This window comes from Somniosus microcephalus, chromosome 2, assembly GCF_052327205.1.
Source record: "Somniosus microcephalus isolate GS21.2 chromosome 2, FLI_Smic_1.0, whole genome shotgun sequence".
Classification (NCBI taxonomy): Eukaryota; Metazoa; Chordata; class Chondrichthyes; order Squaliformes; family Somniosidae; genus Somniosus; species Somniosus microcephalus.
This window is the reverse complement of record NC_140988.1, coordinates 336,377,312-336,400,939: the sequence shown is the minus strand read 5'-3', so window position 1 is coordinate 336,400,939 and position 23,628 is coordinate 336,377,312. Positions and strand designations below refer to the sequence as shown.

At 45.7% G+C, this 23,628-nt stretch overlaps 1 protein-coding gene across 1 annotated transcript in view; it reads right to left on the bottom strand.

The window, feature by feature from the left end:
• Positions 1-1,084: 1,084 nt before the first annotated feature.
• The window catches only part of LOC147123617 (uncharacterized), a 53,595-nt gene continuing 31,051 nt past the window's right edge, over positions 1,085-23,628 (bottom strand). Inside the window, exons 6-7 of the mRNA XM_086004785.1 lie at positions 4,668-4,841; positions 1,085-1,663 (exon numbers count right to left, since the gene is read on the bottom strand). Of these exons, the coding sequence (XP_085860911.1) occupies positions 1,484-1,663; positions 4,668-4,841 (354 nt within the window). The 3' untranslated portion in view covers positions 1,085-1,483. The remainder of the gene's footprint in view (positions 1,664-4,667; positions 4,842-23,628) is intronic.

Sequence of the window (23,628 nt, the reverse complement as noted above, 5' to 3'; positions counted from 1 at the left end):
TGTGGCTCAATTCCAGCTGTCAAGGTGGCAGGGCTTCTCAACTGCTCACAAGAACACCCATGGTCTACTAAAGCTTTCTAATTGAGTAGTGATTGGCAGCTTATTGCTTTTTAAATATATATTTTTAATGATTAGCCTGCGCTCATCAAGTAAATGGATGGCAATGCCGGAGACATCTAACGTCATTTGCCGGAATTAGATGTGCCGTCAGATTGGCAATTTTATTCCCCAGTTGTAATACAGTTGTCACACCAATGTAAAATGAAACCCCAAATCAGAAGGATTTAATTTCTTCCCAAACAAGTTAAATCCGATAGATCTCACTCATGCAGCTGTGTTCCCTACCTGAGGTAGGGAAAATGTCACCTTCTCGTCATACCACTTGCATCATCAACACAGAGGCACCTTCAGCTCAGTGCGTTGCACAGACACATGAACAGGGCATGCAGGTGCAGCAGGCGGTTAAGAAGGCAAATGGTATGTTGGCCTTCATAGCGAGAGGATTCGAGTACAGGAGCAAGGATGTCTTACTGCAGTTGTACAGGGCCTTGGTGAGATCACACCTTGAGTATTGTGTGCAGTTTTGGTCGCCTTATCTGAGGAAGGATGCTCTTGCCATGGAGGGAGTGCAGCGAAGATTCACCAGACTGATACCTGGGATGGCAGGAATGAGGAGAGATTGGGTCGATTGGGCTTATATTCGCTGGAGTTTAGAAGAATGAGAAGGTATCTCATTGAAACTTATAAAATTCTAACAAGAATAGACAGACTAGATGCAGGAAGGATGTTCCCGATGGCAGGGGAGTCCAGAACCAGGGGTCACAGTCTAAGGATAAGGGGTAAGCCATTTAGGACAGAGATGAGGAGGAATTTCTTCACCCAGAGAGTGGTGATCCTGTGGAATTCTCTACCACAAAAGGCAGTTGAGGCCAATTCATTAAATAAATTCAAGAAGGAGTTAGATATATTTCTTAAGGCTAAAGGGATCAAGGGATATGGGGTGAAAGCAGGGACAGGGTACTGAATTTGGAAGATCAGCCATGATCTCATTAAATAGCGGAGCAGGCTCAAGGGGCCGAATGGCCTACTCCTGCTCCTATCTTCTATGTTTCTATGTTAACAAAGTTCTGTGGAGGGGTGGGAGGAGGTTCTGAAGATGTGGTTAATGATCAACTACTTTTAGCATTATACTTTATTAAGACAATTATACACATTTATTATTCAATTAAAGTTTTTTTTTTTTTTAATTTGCTCCTTCCAAAATTGTTTTACTGATTAAAACCAAAACATTCGGTTTACAAACATTCTGATTTATTTTTGACCCAAATAAAGCACATCATTATTTACAGCTGCTTCACTCAACTTTTTTCACCTGAATTCTTGAAAACCAGAAGGCCTAATCAGTCGGTGCGAAGTCAATAGATTTACAGACTGCGCACTAACCTCAGACCCATATCTAATTATACTGACGAACTGTCTCTTACTAACCGGTATAGTCGTTACGTCTCCCAGTGACTGGAGAGAATGTGCGGCTCAGCTGGCAATCTGTGTGAAATAGGGACAGCCAGCTCCTGCAGGGAATGTTCCATGTCTTGTTCCGAGCAGTATTTGTGATGGAAGCTTCTTCAATGTACCATGCCTGCCTCTTTTCCAGACCATCATGCTAAGAGCAGTGAGAAGAGAATTTTTAAAAACCTCGCAGTTAATACTGGAGACAACCGGAGCAGCCCTACTCTGAAAAATTAGATAAGGTGATAAAATGGTGGAATAAAAACAGAAAATGCTGGAAATGCTCAGCAGGTCTAGTTATTTTATGTAATTTATAGTTATTTTAAAAATGTGATGGTTTTTAAAAAAAATTATTTGAAGTTTTAGTTATGTTTTGGGGCTGAATTGTATTCATAGATTTGACAGGTCTTCCTGTCAAATCTATGAATACAGATTCCCTGCTACCATTGGCTCTCCATGGCCCACGTGATCCCAGGGGACGCATCGAACTAACTGCGCCCCGGGATACACAAGCACTGCGCGCCGGCAGTTGGAGCAGGCCCAGGATCGGAATCCCACGCGGGCCCACGGCACAACGGCCGGTGCGCAAGTTAAGTGCAGGTCAGAGGCTTACACCCGCGGGAAGCCTCCAACCCGAATTTCTGGGCCGTTAACTCTGTTTCTCTCTCCACAGATGCTGCCTGACCCGCTGAATATTTGCCAGCCTTTTCTGTTTTTATTTCAGATCCGCAGTGTTTTTTGCTTTTGATAAAATGGTGGAGTTGGTGGGCGGTGCTGAAGTGCTACGCTGCAGAGTGAAAGGGTGTAGAGTTCCAAGCTCGTTCTGGAGATGCCACTCCGTTGGCTCAGCTGGCAAGGGCACCGTAAGCTGTGGCACTGTACTACACATACTAGGATGGTCCCAGATTTCATTCCTGAAATCTGCTGAGTTAGGTCAATGTTTTGGGGCAGTTGACCTCAAAGAGCTCCTGAGGTGAAAATTCCTCATCAGAGTTCCTGCTCTCATTGCCAGAGATTCCTGCTGGGAGTGTGCATGCGAGGACAGAGCTGGACTCAGTGTGATGTCCCCCGTACAGTCAAATAGTTTGACAACACTGAATGCACTAACTCACAGGAGCGCAATAGTCTCTTAGGCAAGGCTTTGAAGGGTTGCTGAGATCCATGTAACCGTACCCGGGCATGAGTCACTGGGCTGGAAATGAGATAAAGTGGATAGAAAGGACCTATTTCACTTAGCAGAGGGGTCAAAAACCAGGGGCACAGATTTAAAGTAACTGGGGGAAGGTTTAGAGGGGATTTGAAGGGAAATTTCTTCACCCAGAGGGTTGTGGGGGTCTGGAACTCACTGCCTGAAAGGGTGGTAGAGGCAGGAACCCTAACCACATTTAAAAAGTACTTGGATGTGCACTTGGGATGCTCTAACCTGCAGGGCTACGGACCAAGAGCTGGGAAGTGGGATTAGGCTGGATAGCTCTTTGTCGGCCGGGACGGACACGACGGGCCGAAATGGCCTCCTCCTGTACTGTAACTTTCTATGATTCTAGAGCTGCACCCAAAATGGCCAGCAAGTCGGCGGAGAGATTGTTCCTTGTGCCAATCCGTGCTGGCAGTAAGCCCGTGCCAAATTCAGCACCGGGCCACATCTCCATAGAAACCAGTGAGCTGCGGGTGCCAATCGGACATCAGGAAGCAGCTCACAGGTTCCATCTGCAGCAATTTGGAGCGGCTGCAATGCCGGCAGCGTCCTCGGGTAGGACCTGGGAAAGGGGGAAGGTGATTGCGAGAGAGGGTGAGCCCGGGCTGGTGGCAGCTCACAGTTGTTTTGTGGTGCCAGGAGGAGCATTCCTGCTCCTCTGACTCCACAAAAAACCCAGAAATTTTCACAGTATCGGGGGCCATTCTCCTGCAGCCTCTTCCTGTTAAAGACCGCTGATAAGGCTGCTTGAAACCCGGTAGAAATGGACTGAGCTTGCGTGGCACAATCAGGTCGTAGTGTCACGATATGCATAAACAGTTTTAGGTGGGCGCCCTGGGTGACTAAAAGTTGCCTGATCCAATATGGCGGCCCCCGAACTTTGGGTACAGATCAGGCGCCGGAGATCCTGGTCCAATTTTGGTAATTTTTTCCCCTCGTTTTATGCCCGGAAAATGAGCGAAACAAGGTTGAATTTCTCCCCCACCGTCTTCAGGAGAGGAGGGTTAAAGGGTGAATTTTGCAAAAAGACTGGAGGAAGAAAAAGTTAAAAATGTAAAGAACTGGGCGGTGTATCGGCATATAGACTGGCCTTTCACCTATGGGCTCAGAGTTCAAAGAAATCCCACAGTGATGGGATGCAAGTCTCCTCTGTTTGTTGGAGTAAGTATGCTAAGTGGGGGCGTACGTACACAGATCCTTGAAGGTGGCAGGGCGAGTTGAGTAGGCTGTTAAAAAAGCATACGGGATCCTTGGCTTTATTAATAGAGGCATAAGAGTACAAAAGCAAGCAAGTTATGCTATTCATTTCTAAAACACTGGTTAGGCCTCAGCTGGAGTACAATTCTGGGCACCACACTCTAGGAAGGATGTCAAAGCCTTAGAAGGTGCAGAAGAGATTTACTAGAATGGTACCAGGGATGAGGGACTTCAGTTACATGGATAGACTGGAGAAGATGGGGTTGTTCTCCTTAGAGCAGAGAAGGTTAAGAGGAGATTTGATAGGTGTGTTCAAAATCATGAATGGTTTTGATAGATTAAATAAGGAGAAATTGTTTCCAGTGGCAGAAGGGTCGGTAACCAGAGGACACAGATTTAAGGTGATTGGCAAAAGAATCAGAGGCAACACGAGGAAACAATTTTTACACAACGAGTTGTTGTGATCTGGAATGCACTGCATGAAAGAGTGGTGGAAGCAGATTCAATCGTAACATTCAAAAGGGAATTGGATAAATACTTGAAGGGAAAATATTTACAGGGCTATGGGGAAAGAGCAAGGGAGTGGGACTAATTGGATAGATCTACCAAAGAGCCGGCACAGGCACGATGGGCCGAATGGTCTCCTTCTGTCCTGTATATGATACTATGTGAAATGACCACAGGATTCAATGGGGCAAATTCAAACAAAGATTACAACTATTTGTCCAGTTATCAATTGTTAGATAAGTGTGTTCTGCACAGGTACCTCTAATATGATGTTCTGGAGCTCCCCTATTTCCGGTCCATAGACTTTAAATGTATGAGATGATCCTCTGATGAACTGAAACGCTACGGGCTTATCAGATTTTGTTGACACTGACTTCTTGCACAGACGTTTCTTGTTAATTTTTCCTTTTGATCCCTTCATTTGTAGGAAAACCTAGCATAGATGGAACACAATTAGCTTTCATTCCCAATTCCGAAGGTGGTTAGGGTTCAGGTAACGCTCTCTCCTCCTCTGCAGACTGTTTTCAGTATTTAACAAGAAGTCCTTATTTACATAATTCTTTTATCTACTAAGAAATCTGTCACAGACCAATTTAGGAGCTGGATTTTCCTCTCATTCCGCCTGAAAAGCGACAGGACAGCGAGTAAAATCAGGCGGGTGAATCCTGTTGGCGCATTTCCCCCCCTGACCTCAATTTCCCTCCTCTTATCCCCACCACTGGCTGCCACTTCCCTGCCTGCCACATTTAAATGTCGGCGAGGAGGCTGGGCCTGGCAAACCACCCCATTTTCCTGTGTACTGCCACTGTCGCCGCCAATCCCAGGGACCGCCAGGAGAAAGGTGATGGTCGGGTCCGAGTCTTGGCCGAGGCCTAAGAAAGAATTCCCGTGTTCTCCTTTGGGCGATCCCTTCAAATTCAGCATTATGGCTGCAGTTTTTGTGGTTTTTGCACTGGCAGGCATCCCATTTGCTGTATGTATCCTGGCAGGAGGCCGTCCAGCATGATAAGTAAGCCCCGACCCAGGAAAATGGGTTACAGAGGCAGACAGGAAGTTACCCCGCCCCCACCCCCCACAGTATGAGGAGAATTCAGCCCCTGATGTGTAAAGGAAATCCGCAAATTATACCATCCTCTGCCATCGCTTGCCACATCCGTTGTTAGATTTATTTATTTATTTTTCATTAAAGTCAATGGGGGAGAAATTCAGTATAGCCCCGTTTGGGGAACAAATTAGCGCCCCCGCGCCGGAAATTGATCAGTTGCGCCCCAAAGGGAAGTGGGGCGCTACTGGAGGCCACACTCAGCGGCACGTCGTGCTGCGGTATTGCAGGCCTTCCTCCCCTTCTTAAAGGGGAGGGGCCTTGTGCAGCGCGATCTGGGGCCCAGCTGGGCCCCCGGAGATCGTGAGTGCAGGCAAAAGAGCCCGGCACCCAAGAGAAGTGCTGGGCTCTTGGAGCGCAGCTGGCACTCCGCGGGGGATGGGGGGTTCCGGAGGCCGGGGATGGGAGCGCAGGCAGGTGCTGGCAGGCGGCCAACAACAAAAATGGCCGCCCCGCACCTTGCCTTTAATTTGCGCCTCCCCGGCCGCAGGTACGCCACCCTGACCCTGTCGGGCATAGCGTCCGGCAGTAAATCAGGGGGCGCTCCCGAAGATCGCGGCCGGGGCCTGCGCACACCGATGACCTCATCGCCAGCGGCGCAGCGCTAACGGTTAGCGCCACCACTAACCTCCCGCTGAATTTAGCGGGAGGCGTGGGCAGTGCCGCGCCCGGGCGCTAGTTGGTTTGCGCCCCACTTAGCGCCCTCTTAAGGTGCTATCGGGTGGCGCAACCAACTGAATTTTTCCCCCAATGGCTTTGAAACTTTTACCTTACAGAGGCTTCCTGATCAAAGCTTTCATTTCCAGATTACTTCCAAACTCAGAAATTTGCATTACTGTGATGTGACATTTCCATGCCTACCTGAACCGCCCAGCACCCCAACCTATTCACTAAAATCAATGGAAGGAGCGGGTTTGGCTGGCTCCACCCAGCAGGAATGACCAGTAGCGGAGTTAAAATTGCAGCAGTGAACTTACTGACCCGTTCCAGCCCGCCACCATATTGTTACCAAATGCTTTCGCGTGCGGCCGAGACGTCTGCCTGAATCAGATCACAGCAACCATGCACATCGGGGTCCTATGGTGCACATAAGACCCGGGTATAATTTTAACGGCGTTCTGGAAGGAGCGCTCATTGTGGGCGCTGCACTCAGTAAACCTGGTCAGGAAGAGGAAGAGGCCCAAAAACGTAAGTGTTAAAAATTATTTTTGTGGGGCCCGGAGGAGCAGGAGTGCTCCTGTGGGCTTCGCAGGAATAATGTGGACCTCTCCCATCCCGGGCTCCCCCTCCTCCAAGATTGCTCCCGCCCTAGACCTACCAATCTTCCGGCTCGAGTTCCCAGCCACCCGATATTGTGCTGGCCCAGATCTGGCAAGTTGCAGCAGAGCCCCCATTCAGGACGTGCGCCCCCCAACCTCCACCACCCCACCGCCCCGCCCCACCTGATGTATGTTGATGAGTCCTGGCCCTTAAACTAGACCGGGCCTCCCACCGTGGGTAGCGGGCGGCCGACCTGCACATTTCGCCACTGTTAAACCCGTGTATCTTGATGTATGGTGTCCTTCAATAAATAGACAGAGGCTGCAGATAATAAACAACAGGTGTTTACTGGATGAGGGTTACTCAAAAACTAACAGTACAGATCCCTACTCAGGGTTTGTATACAGGTGTGGTCACTGCCAGTACTACAGTATACAGGAGCTGTAAAAAGTAGTTCTCCCTTAGAACATAAGAAATAGGAGCAGGAGTAGGCCAATCGGCCCCTCGAGCCTGCTCTGCCATTCAATAAGATCATGGCTGATCTGATCCTAACCGCCAATCCACTATCACAGAACCATCTCCTGAATCTAACAGAATTAGACACACGAAATAGGAGCAGGATCAGGCTACACGGCCCCTGGGCCCGCTCCGCTACCCACAGGGCCATGACCGATCCGAACCTAGACTCATGTCCAAATTCCTGCCCGCTCCCCGTAACCCTTAAAGAAATAGTTGAGGCTTGTAATAAGGGAACATCTATAATTATGGGGGATTTTAACTATCATATTAATTGGACAAATCAAATTGGGCAGGGCTGCCTTGAGGATGAGTTCATTGAGTGTATTAGGGATGGGTTTCTTGCGCAGTATGTAACTGAACCGACCAGGGGGCAAGCAACCTTAGATCTGGTCCTGTGTAACGAGACAGGATTAATTAAAAATGTCCTAGTAAAGGATCCCCTTGGAATGAGTGACCATAACATGTTTGAATTCCATATTCAATTAGAGGGTGAGGAGGTTGGATCTCAAACAAGCGTGCTAAGCTTGAATAAAGGAGACTATGAAGGTATGAGAGCGGAATTGAGTAAAGTGGATTGGGAAAATAGATTAAAGGGTAAGACGATACATGATCAGTGGTGTACATTTAAGGAGTTATTTTACAACTTCCAAAAAAAAAAAAAATTCCACTCAGAAGAAAAGGGTGTAAAAGAAAAGACAGCCATCCGTGGCTAAGTAAAGAAATTAAGGATAGTATTCAACTAAAAACAAGGGCATATAAGGTAGCCAAATCTAGTGGGAGGATAGAGGATTGGGAAAACTTTAAAAGACAGCAAAAAATAACAAAAAGATTGATTAAGAAAGGGAAGATAGATTATGAAAGTAAATTAGCAAAAAATATAAAAACAGATAGTAAGAGTTTTTATAGTTATATAGAAAGAAAAAGGGTGGCTAAAGTAAATGTTGGTCCCTTAGAGGATGAGACCGGGAAATTAATGGTGGGAAATATGGAGATGGCAAAAACACTGAATGAATATTTTGTATCAGTCTTTACAGTAGAGGACACTAAGAATATCCCAACACTGGACAAGCAGGGGGCTATAGGGGGGGGGGGGGGGGGGAGGAGATAAACACGATCAAAATCACTAAGGAAGTGGTACTCGGTAAAATAATGGGACTCAAGGCAGATAAATCACCTGGACCTGATGGCTTACATCCTAGGGTCTTAAGGGAAGTGGCGGTAGGGATTGTGGATGCATTGGTAATAATTTTCCAAAACTCCCTGGACTCGGCAAAGGTCCCGGCAGACTGGAAAACTGCTAATGTAACACCCTTATTTAAAAAGGGCAGTAGACAGAAGGCTGGAAACTATAGACCGGTTAGCCTAACATCTGTGGTAGGTAAAATTTTGGAGTCCATTATTAAGGAGACAGTAACAGGACATTTGGGTAATCATAATTTAATAAGACAAAGTCAGCATGGTTTTATGAAGGGGAAGTCATGTTTGACAAATTTGCTGGAGTTCTTTGAGGAAGTAACATATAGGGTGGATAAAGGGGAACCAGTGGACGTAGTGTATTTAGACTTCCAAAAGGCATTTGACAAGGTGCCACACAAAAGATTATTGCTTAAGATAAAAAATCACGGGATTGGGGGTAATATTCTGGCATGGATAGAGGATTGGCTATCTAACAGAAGGCAGAGAGTTGGGATAAATGGTTCATTCTCAGACTGGCAATCAGTAACCAGTGGTGTTCCGCAGGGGTCAGTGCTGGGTCCCCAACTCTTTACAATCTATATTAACGATTTGGAGGAGGGGACCGAGTGTAACATATCAAAGTTTGCAGATGATACTAAGATGGGAGGGAAAGTAGTGAGTGAGGAGGACATAAAAAACCTGCAAGGGGACATAGATAGGCTAAGTAAGTGGGCAGAGATTTGGCAGATGGAATACAATACTGGAAAGTGTGAGGTTATGCACTTTGGCAGGAAAAATCGTAGAGCAAGTTATTATCTTAATGGCAAGAAACTGGAAAGTACTGAAGTACAAAGGGATCTGGGGGTCCTGGTGCACGAAACTCAAAAGGATAGTATGCAGGTGCAGCAAGTGATTAAGAAGGCCAATGGAATGTTGGCTTTCATTGCTAGGGGGATAGAATATAAAAATAGGGAGGTATTGCTTCAGTTGTACAAGGTATTGGTGAGACCGCACCTGGAATACTGCGTACAGTTTTGGTGTCCATAATTAAGAAAGGACATACTTGCTCTCGAGTCAGTACAAAGAAGGTTCACTCGGTTAATCCCGGGGATGAGGGGATGGACATATGAGGAGAGGTTGAGTAGATTGGGACTCTATTCATTGGAGTTCAGAAGAATGAGAGGCGATCTTATTGAAACATATAAGATTGTGAAGGGGTTGGATCGGGTGGATGCGGGGAGGATGTTCCCGATGATGGGTGAAACTGGAACTAGGGGACATAGTCTTAGAATAAGGGGCTGCTCTTTCAAAACTGAGATGAGGAGGAACTACTTCACTCAGAGGGTGGTAGGTCCATGGAATATGCTGCCCCAAAAAGCTGTAGAAGCTACATCATTACATAAATTTAAAACAGAAATAGACAGTTTCCTAGAAGAAAAGGGAATTAAGGGTTTCGGGGAGCGGGCAGGAATTTGGACATGAGTCTAGGTTCGGATCGGTCATGGCCCTGTGGGTAGCGGAGCGGGCCCAGGGGCCGTGTAGCCTGATCCTGCTCCTGTTTCATGTGTCTAATTCTGTTAGATTCAGGAGATAGTCCTGTGATAGTGGATTGGCGGTTAGGATCAGATCAGCCATGATCTTATTGAATGGCGGAGCAGGCTCGAGGGGCCGATTGGCCTACTCCTGCTCCTATTTCTTATGTTCTTATGTTCTTTACTTCTAGGAAACTGTCTATTTCTGTTTTAAATTTATGTAATGATGTAGCTTCTACAGCTTTTTGGGGCAGCATATTCCATGGACCTACCACCCTCTGAGTGAAGTAGTTCCTCCTCATCTCAGTTTTGAAAGAGCAGCCCCTTATTCTAAGACTATGCCCCCTAGTTCTAGTTTCACCCATCATCGGGAACATCTTCCCCGCATCCACCCGATCCAACCCCTTCACAATCTTATAGGTTTCAATAAGATCGCCTCTCATTCTTCTGATCTCCAATGAGTAGAGTCCCAATCTACTCAACCTCTCCTCATATGTCCATCCCCTCATCCCCGGGATTAACCGAGTGAACCTTCTTTGTACTGACTCGAGAGCAAGTATGTCCTTTCTTAATTATGGACACCAAAACTGTACGCAGTATTCCAGGTGCGGTCTCACCAATACCTTGTACAACTGAAGCAATACCTCCCTATTTTTATATTCTATCCCCCTAGCAATGAAAGCCAACATTCCACTGGCCTTCTTAATCACTTGCTGCACCTGCATACTAACCTTTTGAGTCTTGTGCACCAGGACCCCCAGATCCCTTTGTACTTCAGTACTTTCCAGTTTCTTGCCATTAAGATAATAACTTGCTCTACGATTTTTCCTGCCAAAGTGCATAACCTCACACTTTCCAGTATTGTATTCCATCTGCCAAATCTCTGCCCACTTACTTAGCCTATCTATGTCCCCTTGCAGGTTTTTTATGTCCTCCTCACTCACTACTTTCCCTCCCATCTTAGTATCATCTGCAAACTTTGATATGTTACACTCGGTCCCCTCCTCCAAATCGTTAATATAGATTGTAAAGAGTTGGGGACCCAGCACTGACCCCTGCGGAACACCACTAGTTACTGATTGCCAGTCTGGGAATGAACCATTTATCCCAACTCTCTGCCTTCTGTTAGATAACCAATCCTCTATCCATGCCAGAATATTACCCCCAATCCCGTGATTTTTTATCTTAAGCAATAATCTTTTGTGTGGCACCTTGTCAAATGCCTTTTGGAAGTCTAAATACACTACGTCCGCTGGTTCCCCTTTATCCACCCTAAATGTTACTTCCTCAAAGAACTCCAGCAAATTTGTCAAACATGACTTCCCCTTCGTAAAACCATGCTGACTTTGTCCTATTAAATTATGATTATCCAAATGTCCTGTTACTGTCTCCTTAATAATGGACTCCAAAATTTTACCTACCACAGATGTTAGGCTAACCGGTCTATAGTTTCCAGCCTTCTGTCTACTGCCCTTTATAAATAAGGGTGTTACATTAGCAGTTTTCCAGTCTGCCGGGACCTTTGCCGAGTCCAGGGAGTTTTGGAAAATTATTACCAATGCATCCACAATCCCTACCGCCACTTCCCTCAAGACCCTAGGATGTAAGCCATCAGGTCCAGGTGATTTATCCGCCTTGAGTCCCATTATTTTACCGAATACCACTTCCTTAGTGATTTTGATCATGTTTAGCTCCTCCCCCCCTTTAGCCCCCTGTTTGTCCAGTGTTGGGATATTCTTAGTGTCTTCTACTGTAAAGACTGATATAAAATATTCATTCAGTGTTTTTGCCATCTCCATATTTCCCACCATTAATTTCCCGGTCTCATCCTCTAAGGGACCAACATTTACTTTAGCCACCCTTTTTCTTTCTATATAACTATAAAAACTCTTACTATCTGTTTTTATATTTTTTGCTAATTTACTTTCATAATCTATCTTCCCTTTCTTAATCAATCTTTTTGTTATTTTTTGCTGTCTTTTAAAGTTTTCCCAATCCTCTATCCTCCCACTAGATTTGGCTACCTTATATGCCCTTGTTTTTAGTCGAATACTATCCTTAATTTCTTTACTTAGCCACGGATGGCTGTCTTTTCTTTTACACCCTTTTCTTCTGAGTGGAATATATTTTTTTTGGAAGTTGTAAAATAACTCCTTAAATGTACACCACTGATCATGTATCGTCTTACCCTTTAATCTATTTTCCCAATCCACTCTACTCAATTCCGCTCTCATACCTTCATAGTCTCCTTTATTCAAGCTTAGCACGCTTGTTTGAGATCCAACCTTCTCACTCTCTAATTGAATATGGAATTCAACCAGGTTATGGTCACTCATTCCAAGGGGATCCTTTACTAGGACATTTTTAATTAATCCTGTCTCGTTACACAGGACCAGATCTAAGGTTGCTTGCCCCCTGGTCGGTTCAGTTACATACTGCTCAAGAAACCCATCCCTAATACACTCAATGAACTCATCCTCAAGGCAGCCCTGCCCAATTTGATTTGTCCAATTAATATGATAGTTAAAATCCCCCATAATTATAGATGTTCCCTTATTACAAGCCTCAACTATTTCCTGATTGATACTCCGTCCAACAGAGTTGCCACTGTTCGGAGGCCTATAGACTACGCCCACTAGTGTTTTTTCCCCCTTATTATTCCTTACCTCCACCCAAACTATTTCATTATCCTGATCTTTTGACCCAATATCATTTCTCTGTATTACAGTGATTCCTTCCTTTATTAACATAGCCAACCCACCTCCCCTTCCTTCCTGCCTGTCCTTCCTGATCGTTAAATAACCTGGTATGTTTAATTCCCAGGCATTGTCACCCTGCAGCCATGTTTCTGTAATGGCCACAAGATCATACCCATATGTAGTTATTTGTGCCATTAACTCGTCTATTTTGTTACGAATGCTACGTGCATTCAGATAGAGAACTTTCAAAGATGTTTTGTGACACTTAGTTCCTGCTTTTGCCCTTTTTATTACTTTACCTTTTACTCCATACCTTCTGCCCCTTCCTGACACGCTCTGGTTTTTAATTTCCCCACTGCTACCTAAGTCTATGACTGTAGTGTATGTAACCTGTACCACCTTAAGAGGATACCTTAAGGTGATGGACTACTTTTTGATGGCTCCTCTACATTGTAGTACCGGTGGTGACCACACCGGTATATAAACCCTGCGGAGCAAAGTGTATCCCAGTTCAGCCCTGACCCTCAATCACTAAAGACCTGTTTACTTACTTCTGTAGTCTGTGTCCTGTTATTCAGTATAACTGCAATTGAAACCACAGACTCAACAGTGGCGACGAGTCTGATCTTACCTTGCGGCAGTTTTGCATCAAAGGAAGCTTCGTCCTCAGAAACGGGCGTCGAAAAAGGGCATCCGCCCTCAACATCCTGCATCGCATGGGAGGCCATCGGAAACCTGGGTTGGTTTGCTGACCACGAAGTCAAGCATCAGTAAGCATCCCTTCTACGACAGCGGCGGGTAAGCCCGATCGAGCGGCACGGGGGGGGAAGTCGGCCGAGTTGTCAGTGGGAGAAGGGGAGGGAAAACGACGAAAAGGGCGGAGAACACGACCGCAGCCGGTGTCAGGGGCCGGACTGCAATCGGGCAGAGATGCACAGCAGCCAGAAAAGCGTTTATGGCCACAAGGACCACGGGAGCGGCGGGGGAACAAGAGCAGCAACGCAGGGGAAAATAAAGGACCGCTGGGAGGCGTGGACGGCAACAGCGCGGAAATCGTCATTTTGAGTCAGCGGGGGAAGAAGACAAGCGCGGGAAAAGCCGCCAAGCGCGGGAAAAGCCGCCATCTTGGAAGAAAAATAATAAATTATTAATAATAATAATAATAATAATATCCAAAGGGGAAGGAGAAACTCAGCAAGGATGCCAAAAATGGGTAACATCACTGCTTTTGATAACGATGTGGAAGATTGGGCCACTTATGTGGAACGCATCGAAGTTTACTGTACAACGAATGAGGTACCGGATGATAAGAAAGCACTAACCCTATTAAACTCAATGGGTGCGAAGACGTACGGGTTATTAAGGAACCTTGTAACACCAGACAAACCGGTAGGAAAGAGTTTCGCAGATATTGTTACTATCCTGCAGGAGCATTTAAACCCCACGCCGCTGCTGATAGCGGAACGATTTAAATTCTACAAAAGAATTCAACTTAAAGCAGAAAGCAACGCTGAATTCCTAACAGAACTGCGCAAGTTATCAAAGTACTGCCAGTTCGGAACAGGACTAGCAGACGCACTGAGAGATAAGTTTGTGTGTGGGCTCCTAAGGGAAGGAACCCAGAAGCGACTGCTAGAGGAAAAAGACCTTACGCTGGACAAAGCTTTCAGCATTGCAGCATCCCACGAGGCAGCAGCACGGGGCGCTGCAGAGATACAGCAAAGGCCATTGGAATTCAGCACCAATGAAATGGCATTGGGCACAGTAAAGTGCTATCGTTGTGGAAGGACAACACATGACCAGAACCAGTGCTGGTTCAAAGATAAAGAATGCAGGCAATGTGGCAAACTTGGTCACATAGCGAGAGTATGCCGGTCCGGAAAGAAGACCAGCAGCAAGAAGTCACCGCAGGAGAAGTACAAAAAAGTACACAAGGTGACAGAGAACAGTTCAGATGAACAGAAGACGGATTCAGACTCCAGCAGTAAGCAACTGGGTTGTCTGAAAATACATAATGTGGGTAACACAACAGACCACCAAACTATCTGGGTCATGCTTCGGATTGCAGGAGTCCAAGTGAAGATGGAATTGGACACTGGGTCGGCATTAACGGTCATGAATAAGCATGATTACAAAAGGTTATTCTCGCACATTCCCCTGAGGGATACGGAGATTGTATTGAAAATGTACACGGGGCAAATAGTATACCCCAAAGGAAAGATAAAAGTAAACGTGGTCTACAATGGTAAAGAAAGTCAGAAAATGGACTTGTATGTGTTACCTGATGGAGGTCCGCCAGTACTGGGACGGGAATGGATCCGGAGAATAAATGTGGACTGGCATTCCATACAAGCACTGACTGTAGATGCCTGTAGGGAGGATGACGTCAAACCGAAACGACTGTCCAAAATCTTAGACGATGCTAAGGAGGTGTTCCAACAGGGACTTGGAACACTGAAAGGAATTACGGCAACCATCAACGTTGAAGAACATGCAAACCCAAAATTTTTCAAAGCCAGACCGGTGCCTTATGCGATACGACCTGCTGTGGAAGCAGAGCTGGAAGGGCTAGAACGTTCAGGGGTACTGTCCAAGGTGGACTGGAGCAAATGGGCTACACCCAAATTTTCCGGTCATGAAGCGTTCGTTGAGCAACAAGCCGGGGAAACCTGGGAAGGTTCGCATCTGTGGCGATTTCAAGATCACTGTTAATCCGGTTCTTTACACGGTGCAATATCCGCTTCCGCGGATTGAAGATATCTTCGCTTTGCTGTCTGGCGGGAAACACTTCACTAAGATAGACCTGGCGCAGGCGTACCTACAGATGGAAGTTGATGAAGCGTCACGTCAGTATCTCATGATCAACACGCATAAGGGCTTATATCGGTATAATAGACTGGTTTTTGGAGTGGCATCGGCTCCAGCGATTTGGCAAAGGGCCATGGAGCAGGTATTGCAGGGAATTCCAGGCACACAATGCTACCTGGATGACATCCTGATTACAGGAGATAACGATAAGGATTATTCCTCCGAAATTAAGAGAGAGAGTTCTGAAAGAATTGCACGAAGGTCATCTGGGGGGAGTCAAGATGAAAAGCCTTGCTAGGGCTTATGTGTGGTGGCCAGGTATCGACAAACAAATAGAGGATCTGACTAAAAGCTGCTCAGGGTGCCAAAAAGTTCAAAACGCACCTCCAATTGCACCGCTGCATCCGTGGGAATGGCCTTCAGCCCCATGGCAACGTGTGCATATCGACTTTGCAGGTCCATTCATGGATTCCATGTTTTTGATAGCAGTAGACGCACATTCTAAATGGCCAGAAGTGATTAAGATGTCGACCACTACCTCTGAGAAGAAGATCGCAGTTCTAAGAACCATATTTGCAAGGAATGGGTTGCCGGAGCAAGTATGTTCAGACAACGGACCACAGTTCGTGTCAGAAGAATTCCAGAAATTCATGAAAAAGAATGGGGTGAAACACTATACATCTGCCCCATATCATCCGGCTACAAATGGGTTGGCCGAGAGATTTGTACAAACGTTCAAAAAGGCAATAAAGGCCATGAGTGAAGACCATATTCCACTACAACACAAGGTGGACAATTTCCTGATGGCGTATCGAAACGCCACGCATGCAGTGACAAATCAAAGCCCTGCCATAATGTTCTATAACAGAAGGTTGCGGTGCCGGTTGGATTTGTTAAAACCCAATGTGCGAAGGGAAGTCGAAAACAAGCAATTCCAGCTTGTAAATAACAAGGCCACTCGTAGTTTCGAAATAGGACAACCAGTGTTGGCCAGGGACTATAGGGATGATAAATGGCAACCTGGAACAATTTGTGCACGACAAGGACCCTTGATGTACACGGTAGACGTTGGAGAGAACGTAATACGACGTCATGCTGACCAACTTGTGGAATCGAGAACAAGGGTCGACCCCATGTCTACGGCAGAGACACCAGTTGAAGAACTTATTGAGCCTGTAGCATCTACCTCAGACTCGAACGTACCTGATGATGTTCAATCCATAGGAGATCAAGTGGATGAGTCACCCCAGCAACGAGAACCAGAGACCCCTGAAAGGCGTTATCCGGCCCGGATCAGGAGGCCTCCTCAGAGACTGAATCTTTGAACAGTTTTTTGTGTAAATTGTATATATGTTATCCATGTAATGTTTAATTTGGGGTGTACACTGTTAAGCTAAAAGGGGAGGATTTGTAGTGTATGTAACCTGTACCACCTTAAGAGGATACCTTAAGGTGATGGACTACTTTTTGATGGCTCCTGTACATTGTAGTACCGGTGGTGACCACACCGGTATATAAACCCTGCGGAGCAAAGTGTATCCCAGTTCAGCCCTGACCCTCAATCACTAAAGACCTGTTTACTTACTTCTGTAGTCTGTGTCCTGTTATTCAGTATAACTGCAATTGAAACCACAGACTCAACAATGACCTTCTCTGTTGTCATTTTTATTATTTGCTCTCTAGGAACCTCCCCCCCACTAGTTAGTTTAAAGCCCTCTCTACAGCCCTAGTTATATGATCCGCCAGGACTCTAGTCCCAGCACTGGCCAAGTGAAGCCCGTCCCAACGGAACAGCTCCCTCCTGCCCCAGTACTGGTGCCAGTGTCCCAGGAAGCAAAACCCATTTCTCCCACACCAGTCTTTGAGCCACGCAGTTAACTCTCTAATTTTATTTGTCCTAGCCAAATTCGCTCGTGGCTCAGGTAATAATCCAGAGATTATTACCCTTGAGGTTCTGTTTTTTTAATTTGACCCCTAGCTGCTCATACTCCTTTAACAGAACCGGCTTCCTAGTCCTATCTACGTCGTTTGTACCAACATGGACCACGACAACTGGATCCACCCCCTCCCACTGCAAGTTTCTTTCCAGCCCAGAGGAGATGTCCTTAACCCTGGCACCGGGTAGGCAACACAGCCTTCGGGACTCTCGCTCTCAGCTGCAGAGAACTCTATCTATCCCCCTAATAATACTATCCCCTACCACTACAACATTTCTATTTACTCCCCCCTCTTGAATGACCCCCCATTCCACGGTGCTGTGGCCAGGTTGCTCATCCTCCCTGCAGTCCCTGCTCCTGTCCCCACAGGGAGTAAGAACCTCAAACCTGTTGGACAAGAGCAAGGGCTGCGGCTCCTCCAGCTCTACCTCCTGGATCCCCGTACCTGCCTCACTCGTAGTCACACTGTCCTGTCCCTGACCATGGGCTACATCTGAATGAATTAACTTCATAGGTGTGACCACCTCCTGATACACAGAGTCCAGGTACTTCTCCCCCTCCCTGATGTGTCGCAGTGTCTGAAGCTCAGACTCCAGCTCATCAACACAGAGCTGGAGTTCCTGTAGAATCCTTCAGCAGCCAATTACACAGGGGGTCTTGCTACAATCCGACCTCAGGGAAATTCTGAAGAAACTCTAAATAAGCCAAAGGTACATAGCCCTGTAGAAGTTGGACATCTCGGGAGTCCTGTAGAAATCAAGCCTGAAGGAAGTAATGTAATAATGAATCATTTGTCACATAGTTCCATTGGAATGAGACTGAATGGGAATTATGAAGCAATAAGATCCCATGACATTCCTGTGGAAGTGAATCCTGAAAGGTATGTTATAAAAGATAGATCTCAGAACAGTGGTGCAATTATCATACCCGCTGAGAGTGCTGCTGAAACCAAGGATGATGAACAACCTTTACAAGTTAGGCTCAATGGGAATCATGTAGTATTCAACCCCCAGGACAGAGATCAGATGAGCACAGTTTCAGTCAGAACAGCAAGCAATCCCGAAGAAGACCCGAAGGCAATTATCAATATTTCTGTATCAGTCATTCTTCCTACGAGTCCGTTAGAAGCAAGTACTGAAGGAAGTCTTATAAAGGTCCGACCTCAGGAGAGTCCTACAAAAAATCTGAAGTCAAATCTGTTTAGCCATCCAGCAGCTAGAATCAATGAGAATCCTATATCAGTCAAACCATATGTGAGTCCTGCAGATTTAAGACCAACTGTCAGTCCTTTACCACTTGGTTCTCCTGGGAGTTCCATGTCAGTGATACATGAAAAGCATTCTGGAGGAACATTGACAATGAAAACCCAGTGGTATCCTATAAAAGTTGGACTTCATGACAGTCCTATAGAAGTTAAATCTCAGCAAAGTTGTGTAGCAGTCAGACTTGAAAGGAATTCTAGGAAAGGCCAGACATCAAACCTCATTAATTCTGGTGCCGATACGCCACATGGGAGCTCTTTAGAAGCCAGTTCTGAAAGATGTTTTGCAATTTTCAGATATCAGGAAAGTCTTGAAGAAGAATTTAAAATGTCAAATTTGGCTGATGCAGTGGCAGATAGGATCTGTCAGAATAATCTATCAATAAGACCAAAAGAAGCCACCAAAAATGAAAATTTACAGACTTCTGCAGGAGTCAATCCGGAAAAGGGTCTTATTGCAGTCAGCCCACAAGAGAACCCTGTAGTAACCACATCCCCCAAGAGTCATGGAAAATGCAGTCAGAGTTGAAGGCTCTGGAGGAGAATTGCCAACAAATATAGATAATATTCTGGCAGACACCGGTCAGTGGAGTACTGCAACAGCCACATCTCATGGGAGTACAGTAGAACACCTCAAGAACTTAAATACCAATAGTTCTGTAGCAAGCAGTTATCAGGGAAGACTTCTCAAAGTCAACACTGCAGTTATATCATTTGGGAATTGTGGAGGGAATCTGAACACCATGGTCAGACTCTATAAGAGTCCTACCAAATTCAAGCATCTAGAGGATCTTGTGGCACTCAAACCAGAAGGTAGTCCTAAAGGAGGCACACCACTTGGGAGTCCTTCTGCAACTGATTCTGAAAGAGGTCTTGCTACAGGCACGCCTGTTGATGACTCGGACAACTCAGGTCTGAATTTTCCTGAAGGTGTCAGCCTCAATGAGAGTCATGTGGACATCAAGCCTAAACATGTTCCCGTAGCAAACACACCCCAGAGGAGTTACATAGACGTCAGACTCAACGACAATCCTACAAAAGTCAATCCTCAAGAGGGGCCTGTGGCATTCAAATCTGAAGGTAGTCCTAAAGGAGGCACACCACTTGGCAGTCCTTCTGCAACTGCTTCCGAAAGAAGTCTTGCTGCAGGCACACCTGAGCGGAGTTCCAGTGAAGAACTAAAGAAGTCAAATCTGAAGAGTTTTGCAGCAGTCAGTCTTCAGGGGAGTGTTGTTACAATAAGACCAGAAAAGACTCCTAGAGATGATCTGAGAACATCAAATATGGATTAGTCCTATAAATGTCACACCTAAGGGGAGTACAGACCTGAGAAGGATAAAATTTAATAGTGTTGTAGCAGGAAAATATCAGGGGATTCCTTTAGAAGTCAATTCTGAAGAAGTTCATACAACAGTTAGATCCCATGGGAATTCTGGAGAACAGCAAAACCTGCATGTTTTTTTTAAGAAGTTATACAAGAAGAAATTTCTGTATTGGGGAAACTTCAGGAGAATCCTGTAGCAGTTATGTCTGGAGATGACGCGGAGAACTCAGATATGAATTTTCCTGACCATGTCAGCCTCAGTGAGAGTCATTCGGATATCAAACCTAAACAGGGTCCTGTGGCACTCAAATCTGAAGGTAGTCCTAAAGGAGGCTCACCACTTGGTAGTCCTTCTGTAACTGCTTCTGAAAGAAGTCTTGCTGCAGGCACACCTCAGTGGAGTTCTGACGAAGAAGTGAAGAAGTCAAATCTGAAGAGTCCTGCAGCAGCCAGTCGTCAGAGGAGTGTTGTTTCAATCAGACCAGCAAGGAATACTAGAGAAGGTATGAGGACATCAAATATTGATAGTCCTATAGACATCACACCTAAGGGCAGTACAGACCTGAACAGGCTAAATCTTAATAGTCCTATAGCAAGAAAATATCAGGGGAGTCCTTTGGAAGTCAATTCTGAAGAGGGTCTTACAACATTTAGATCCCGTGGGAATTCTGGAGAACAGCTGAACAAGTCAAACCTGCATGGTATTGTAGAAGACAACCGGGAAGAAATTCCTGTAGTGGAGAAACCCCAGGAGAATCCTATAGATGTTTTATCTGGAGATGACTCAGAGAACTCAAGTTTGAATTTTCCTGAAGGTGTCAGCCTCAATGAGAGTCATTTGGACATCAAGCCTAAACATGTTCCCATAGCAAACACACCCCAGAGGAGTTACATAGAGGTCCGGCTCAATGAGAGCGCTACAGAATTCAATTCTCAAGCGGGTTCTATGGCACTCAAACCTGAAGGTAGTCCTAAAGGAAACACACCACTTGGCAGTCCTTTTGCGACTGCTTCGGAAAGAAGTCTTGGTGCAGTCACACCTCAGTGGAGTTCAGATGAAGAAGTGAAGAAGTTAAATCTGAAGAGTCTAGTAGAAGTCCGTCGTCAGGGGAGTGTTGTTACAATCAGACCAGAAAGGACTACTAGAGAAGACCTGAGGACATCAAATATGGATAGTCCTATAGCAGTCACGCCAAAGGGGAGTACATACCTGAGCAGGCTAAATCTTAATAGTCGTGTAGCAGGAAATTATCAAGGGAGTGCTTTAGAAAGCAATTCTGAAGAGGTTCTTACAAGAGTTAGATCCAGTGGGAATTCTGGAGAACTGCAAAACCTGCATGGTCTTGTAGGAGTCAAACAAGAAGAAATTCCTGTAGTGGAGAAACCTCAGGAGAATCCTATAGAGGTTACGTCTGCAGATGACCCAGAGATGTCAAATCTGAATTTTCCTGAAGATGTCAGCCTCAATGAGAGTCATGCGGACATCAAGCCTAAACATGGTCCTGTAGCAAACACACCTCACAGCAGTTACATAGCTGTCAGATTCAATGAGAGTCCTACAGAATTCATGTCTCAAGAGGGGCCGGTGGCACTTAAATCTGAAGGTAGTCCTAAAGGAGGCACATCACTTGGTAGTCCTTCTGCCACTGCTTCTGAAATAAGTCTTGGTGCAGGCACACGTCAGTGGAGCTCTGATGAAGAACTGAAGAAGCTAAATCTGAAGAGTGCTGCAGCAGTCAGTTGTCAGAGGAGTGTTGTTACAATCAGACCAGAAAGGACTACTAGAGAAGATCTGAGAACATCAACTATAGATAGTCCGATAGCAGTCACACCTAAGGGGAATACAGACCTGAGAAGGCTAGATATTAATAGTCCTGTAGCAAGGAAATATCAGGGGAGTCCTTTGGAAGTCACTTCTGAAGAGGGTCTTACGACAGTTAGATCCCATGGGACTTCTGGACAGCAGCTAAATAACTCAAACCTGCATGGTATTGTGGAAGCCAACCAAGGAGAAATTCCTGTAGTGGAGAAACCTCAGGAGAAACTTATAGATGTTATGTCTGGAGATGACTCAGAGATGTCAAGTCTGAATTTTCCTGAAGATGTCAACGTCAATCAGAGTCATGCGGACATCAAGCCTAAACATGGTCCTGTAGCAATCACACCTCAGAGCAGTTACATAGAGGTCAGACTCAATGAGAGCCCTACAAAATTCAAGTCTCAAGAGGGTCCTGTGGCACTCAAACCTGGAGGTAGTCCTAAAGCAGGCTCAACACCAGGGAGTCCTTCTGCAGTTAATTCTCAAAGTGGCCTTGGTGCAGTCACAGCTCAGTGGAGTTCTGATGTAGAACCGAAGAAGTCAAATCTGAAGAGTCTTGTAGTAGCCCGTCCTCAGGGAAGTGCTATTACAGTCAGTCCGGATCTGAAGAAAACAAACATGGATACAGCAATCATACCCGAGGAGAGTATGGAAGACCTGAGGAAGATAAAGCTTGATAGTCCCGTAGAAAGCAAATATCAGGAGAGCCCTTTAGAAGTAAACCCTGAAGAGAGCTTCACAATAGTCAGACCCCATGGAAGTTTGATAGAAGGCCTGAAAATTTCAAACCTGTATGATTCTGAAGAGGTCAAACCACAAGGAAATGCTGTAGAAGTCAAACATGAAGTAGAGCCAGTAGCAGAGAGACCTCATGGGAGTTCTGTAGCAGTCAGACCTGGATATGACTCAGAGATGTCAGATCTGAATTTTTCCAAAGATGTCAGCCTCAATGAGAGTCATGTGGACATCAAGCCTAAACATGGTCCTGTAGCAAACACACCTCACAGCAGTTACATAGAGGTCAGATTCAATGAAAATCCTACAAAATTCAAACCTCAAGAGGGTCCGGTGGCACTCAAACCTGAAGGTAGTCCTAAAGGTGGCACACCACTTGGAAGTCTTTCTGCAACTGTTTCAGAAAGAAGTCTTGGTGCAGGCACAACTAAGTGGAGTTCTGATGAAGAACTGAAGAAGTCAAATCTGAAGAGTCTTGCGGCAATCAGTCGTCAGGGGAGTGTTGTTACAATTAGACCAGAAAGGAATACTAGAGAAGATCTGAAGACATCAAATATGGGTAGTCCTATAAATGTCACACCTAAGGGCAGTACAAACCTGAGTAGGCTAAATCTTAATAGTCCTATAGCAAGAAAATATCAGGGGAGTCCTTTGGAAGTCAATTCTGAAGAGGGTCTTACAGCAGTTAGATCCCGTGGGAATTCTGGAGAGCAGCTGAACAAGTCAAACCTGCATGGTATTGTTGAAGACAACCGAGAAGAAATTCCTGTAGTGGGGAAGCCTCAGGAGAATCCTATAGATGTTTTGTCTGGAGATGACTCAGAAAACTCAAGTCTGAATTTTCCTGAGGATGTCAACGTCAGTAAGAGTCATGCGGACATCGAGCCTAAACATGGTCCTGTAGCAATCACACCTCACAGCAGTTACATAGAGGTCAGGCTCAATGAGAGTCCTACAGAATTCAAGTCTCAAGAGTGTCCTGTGGCACTCAAACCTGATGGTAGTCCTAAAAGTGGCACACCACTTGGCAATCCTTCTGAAACTGCTT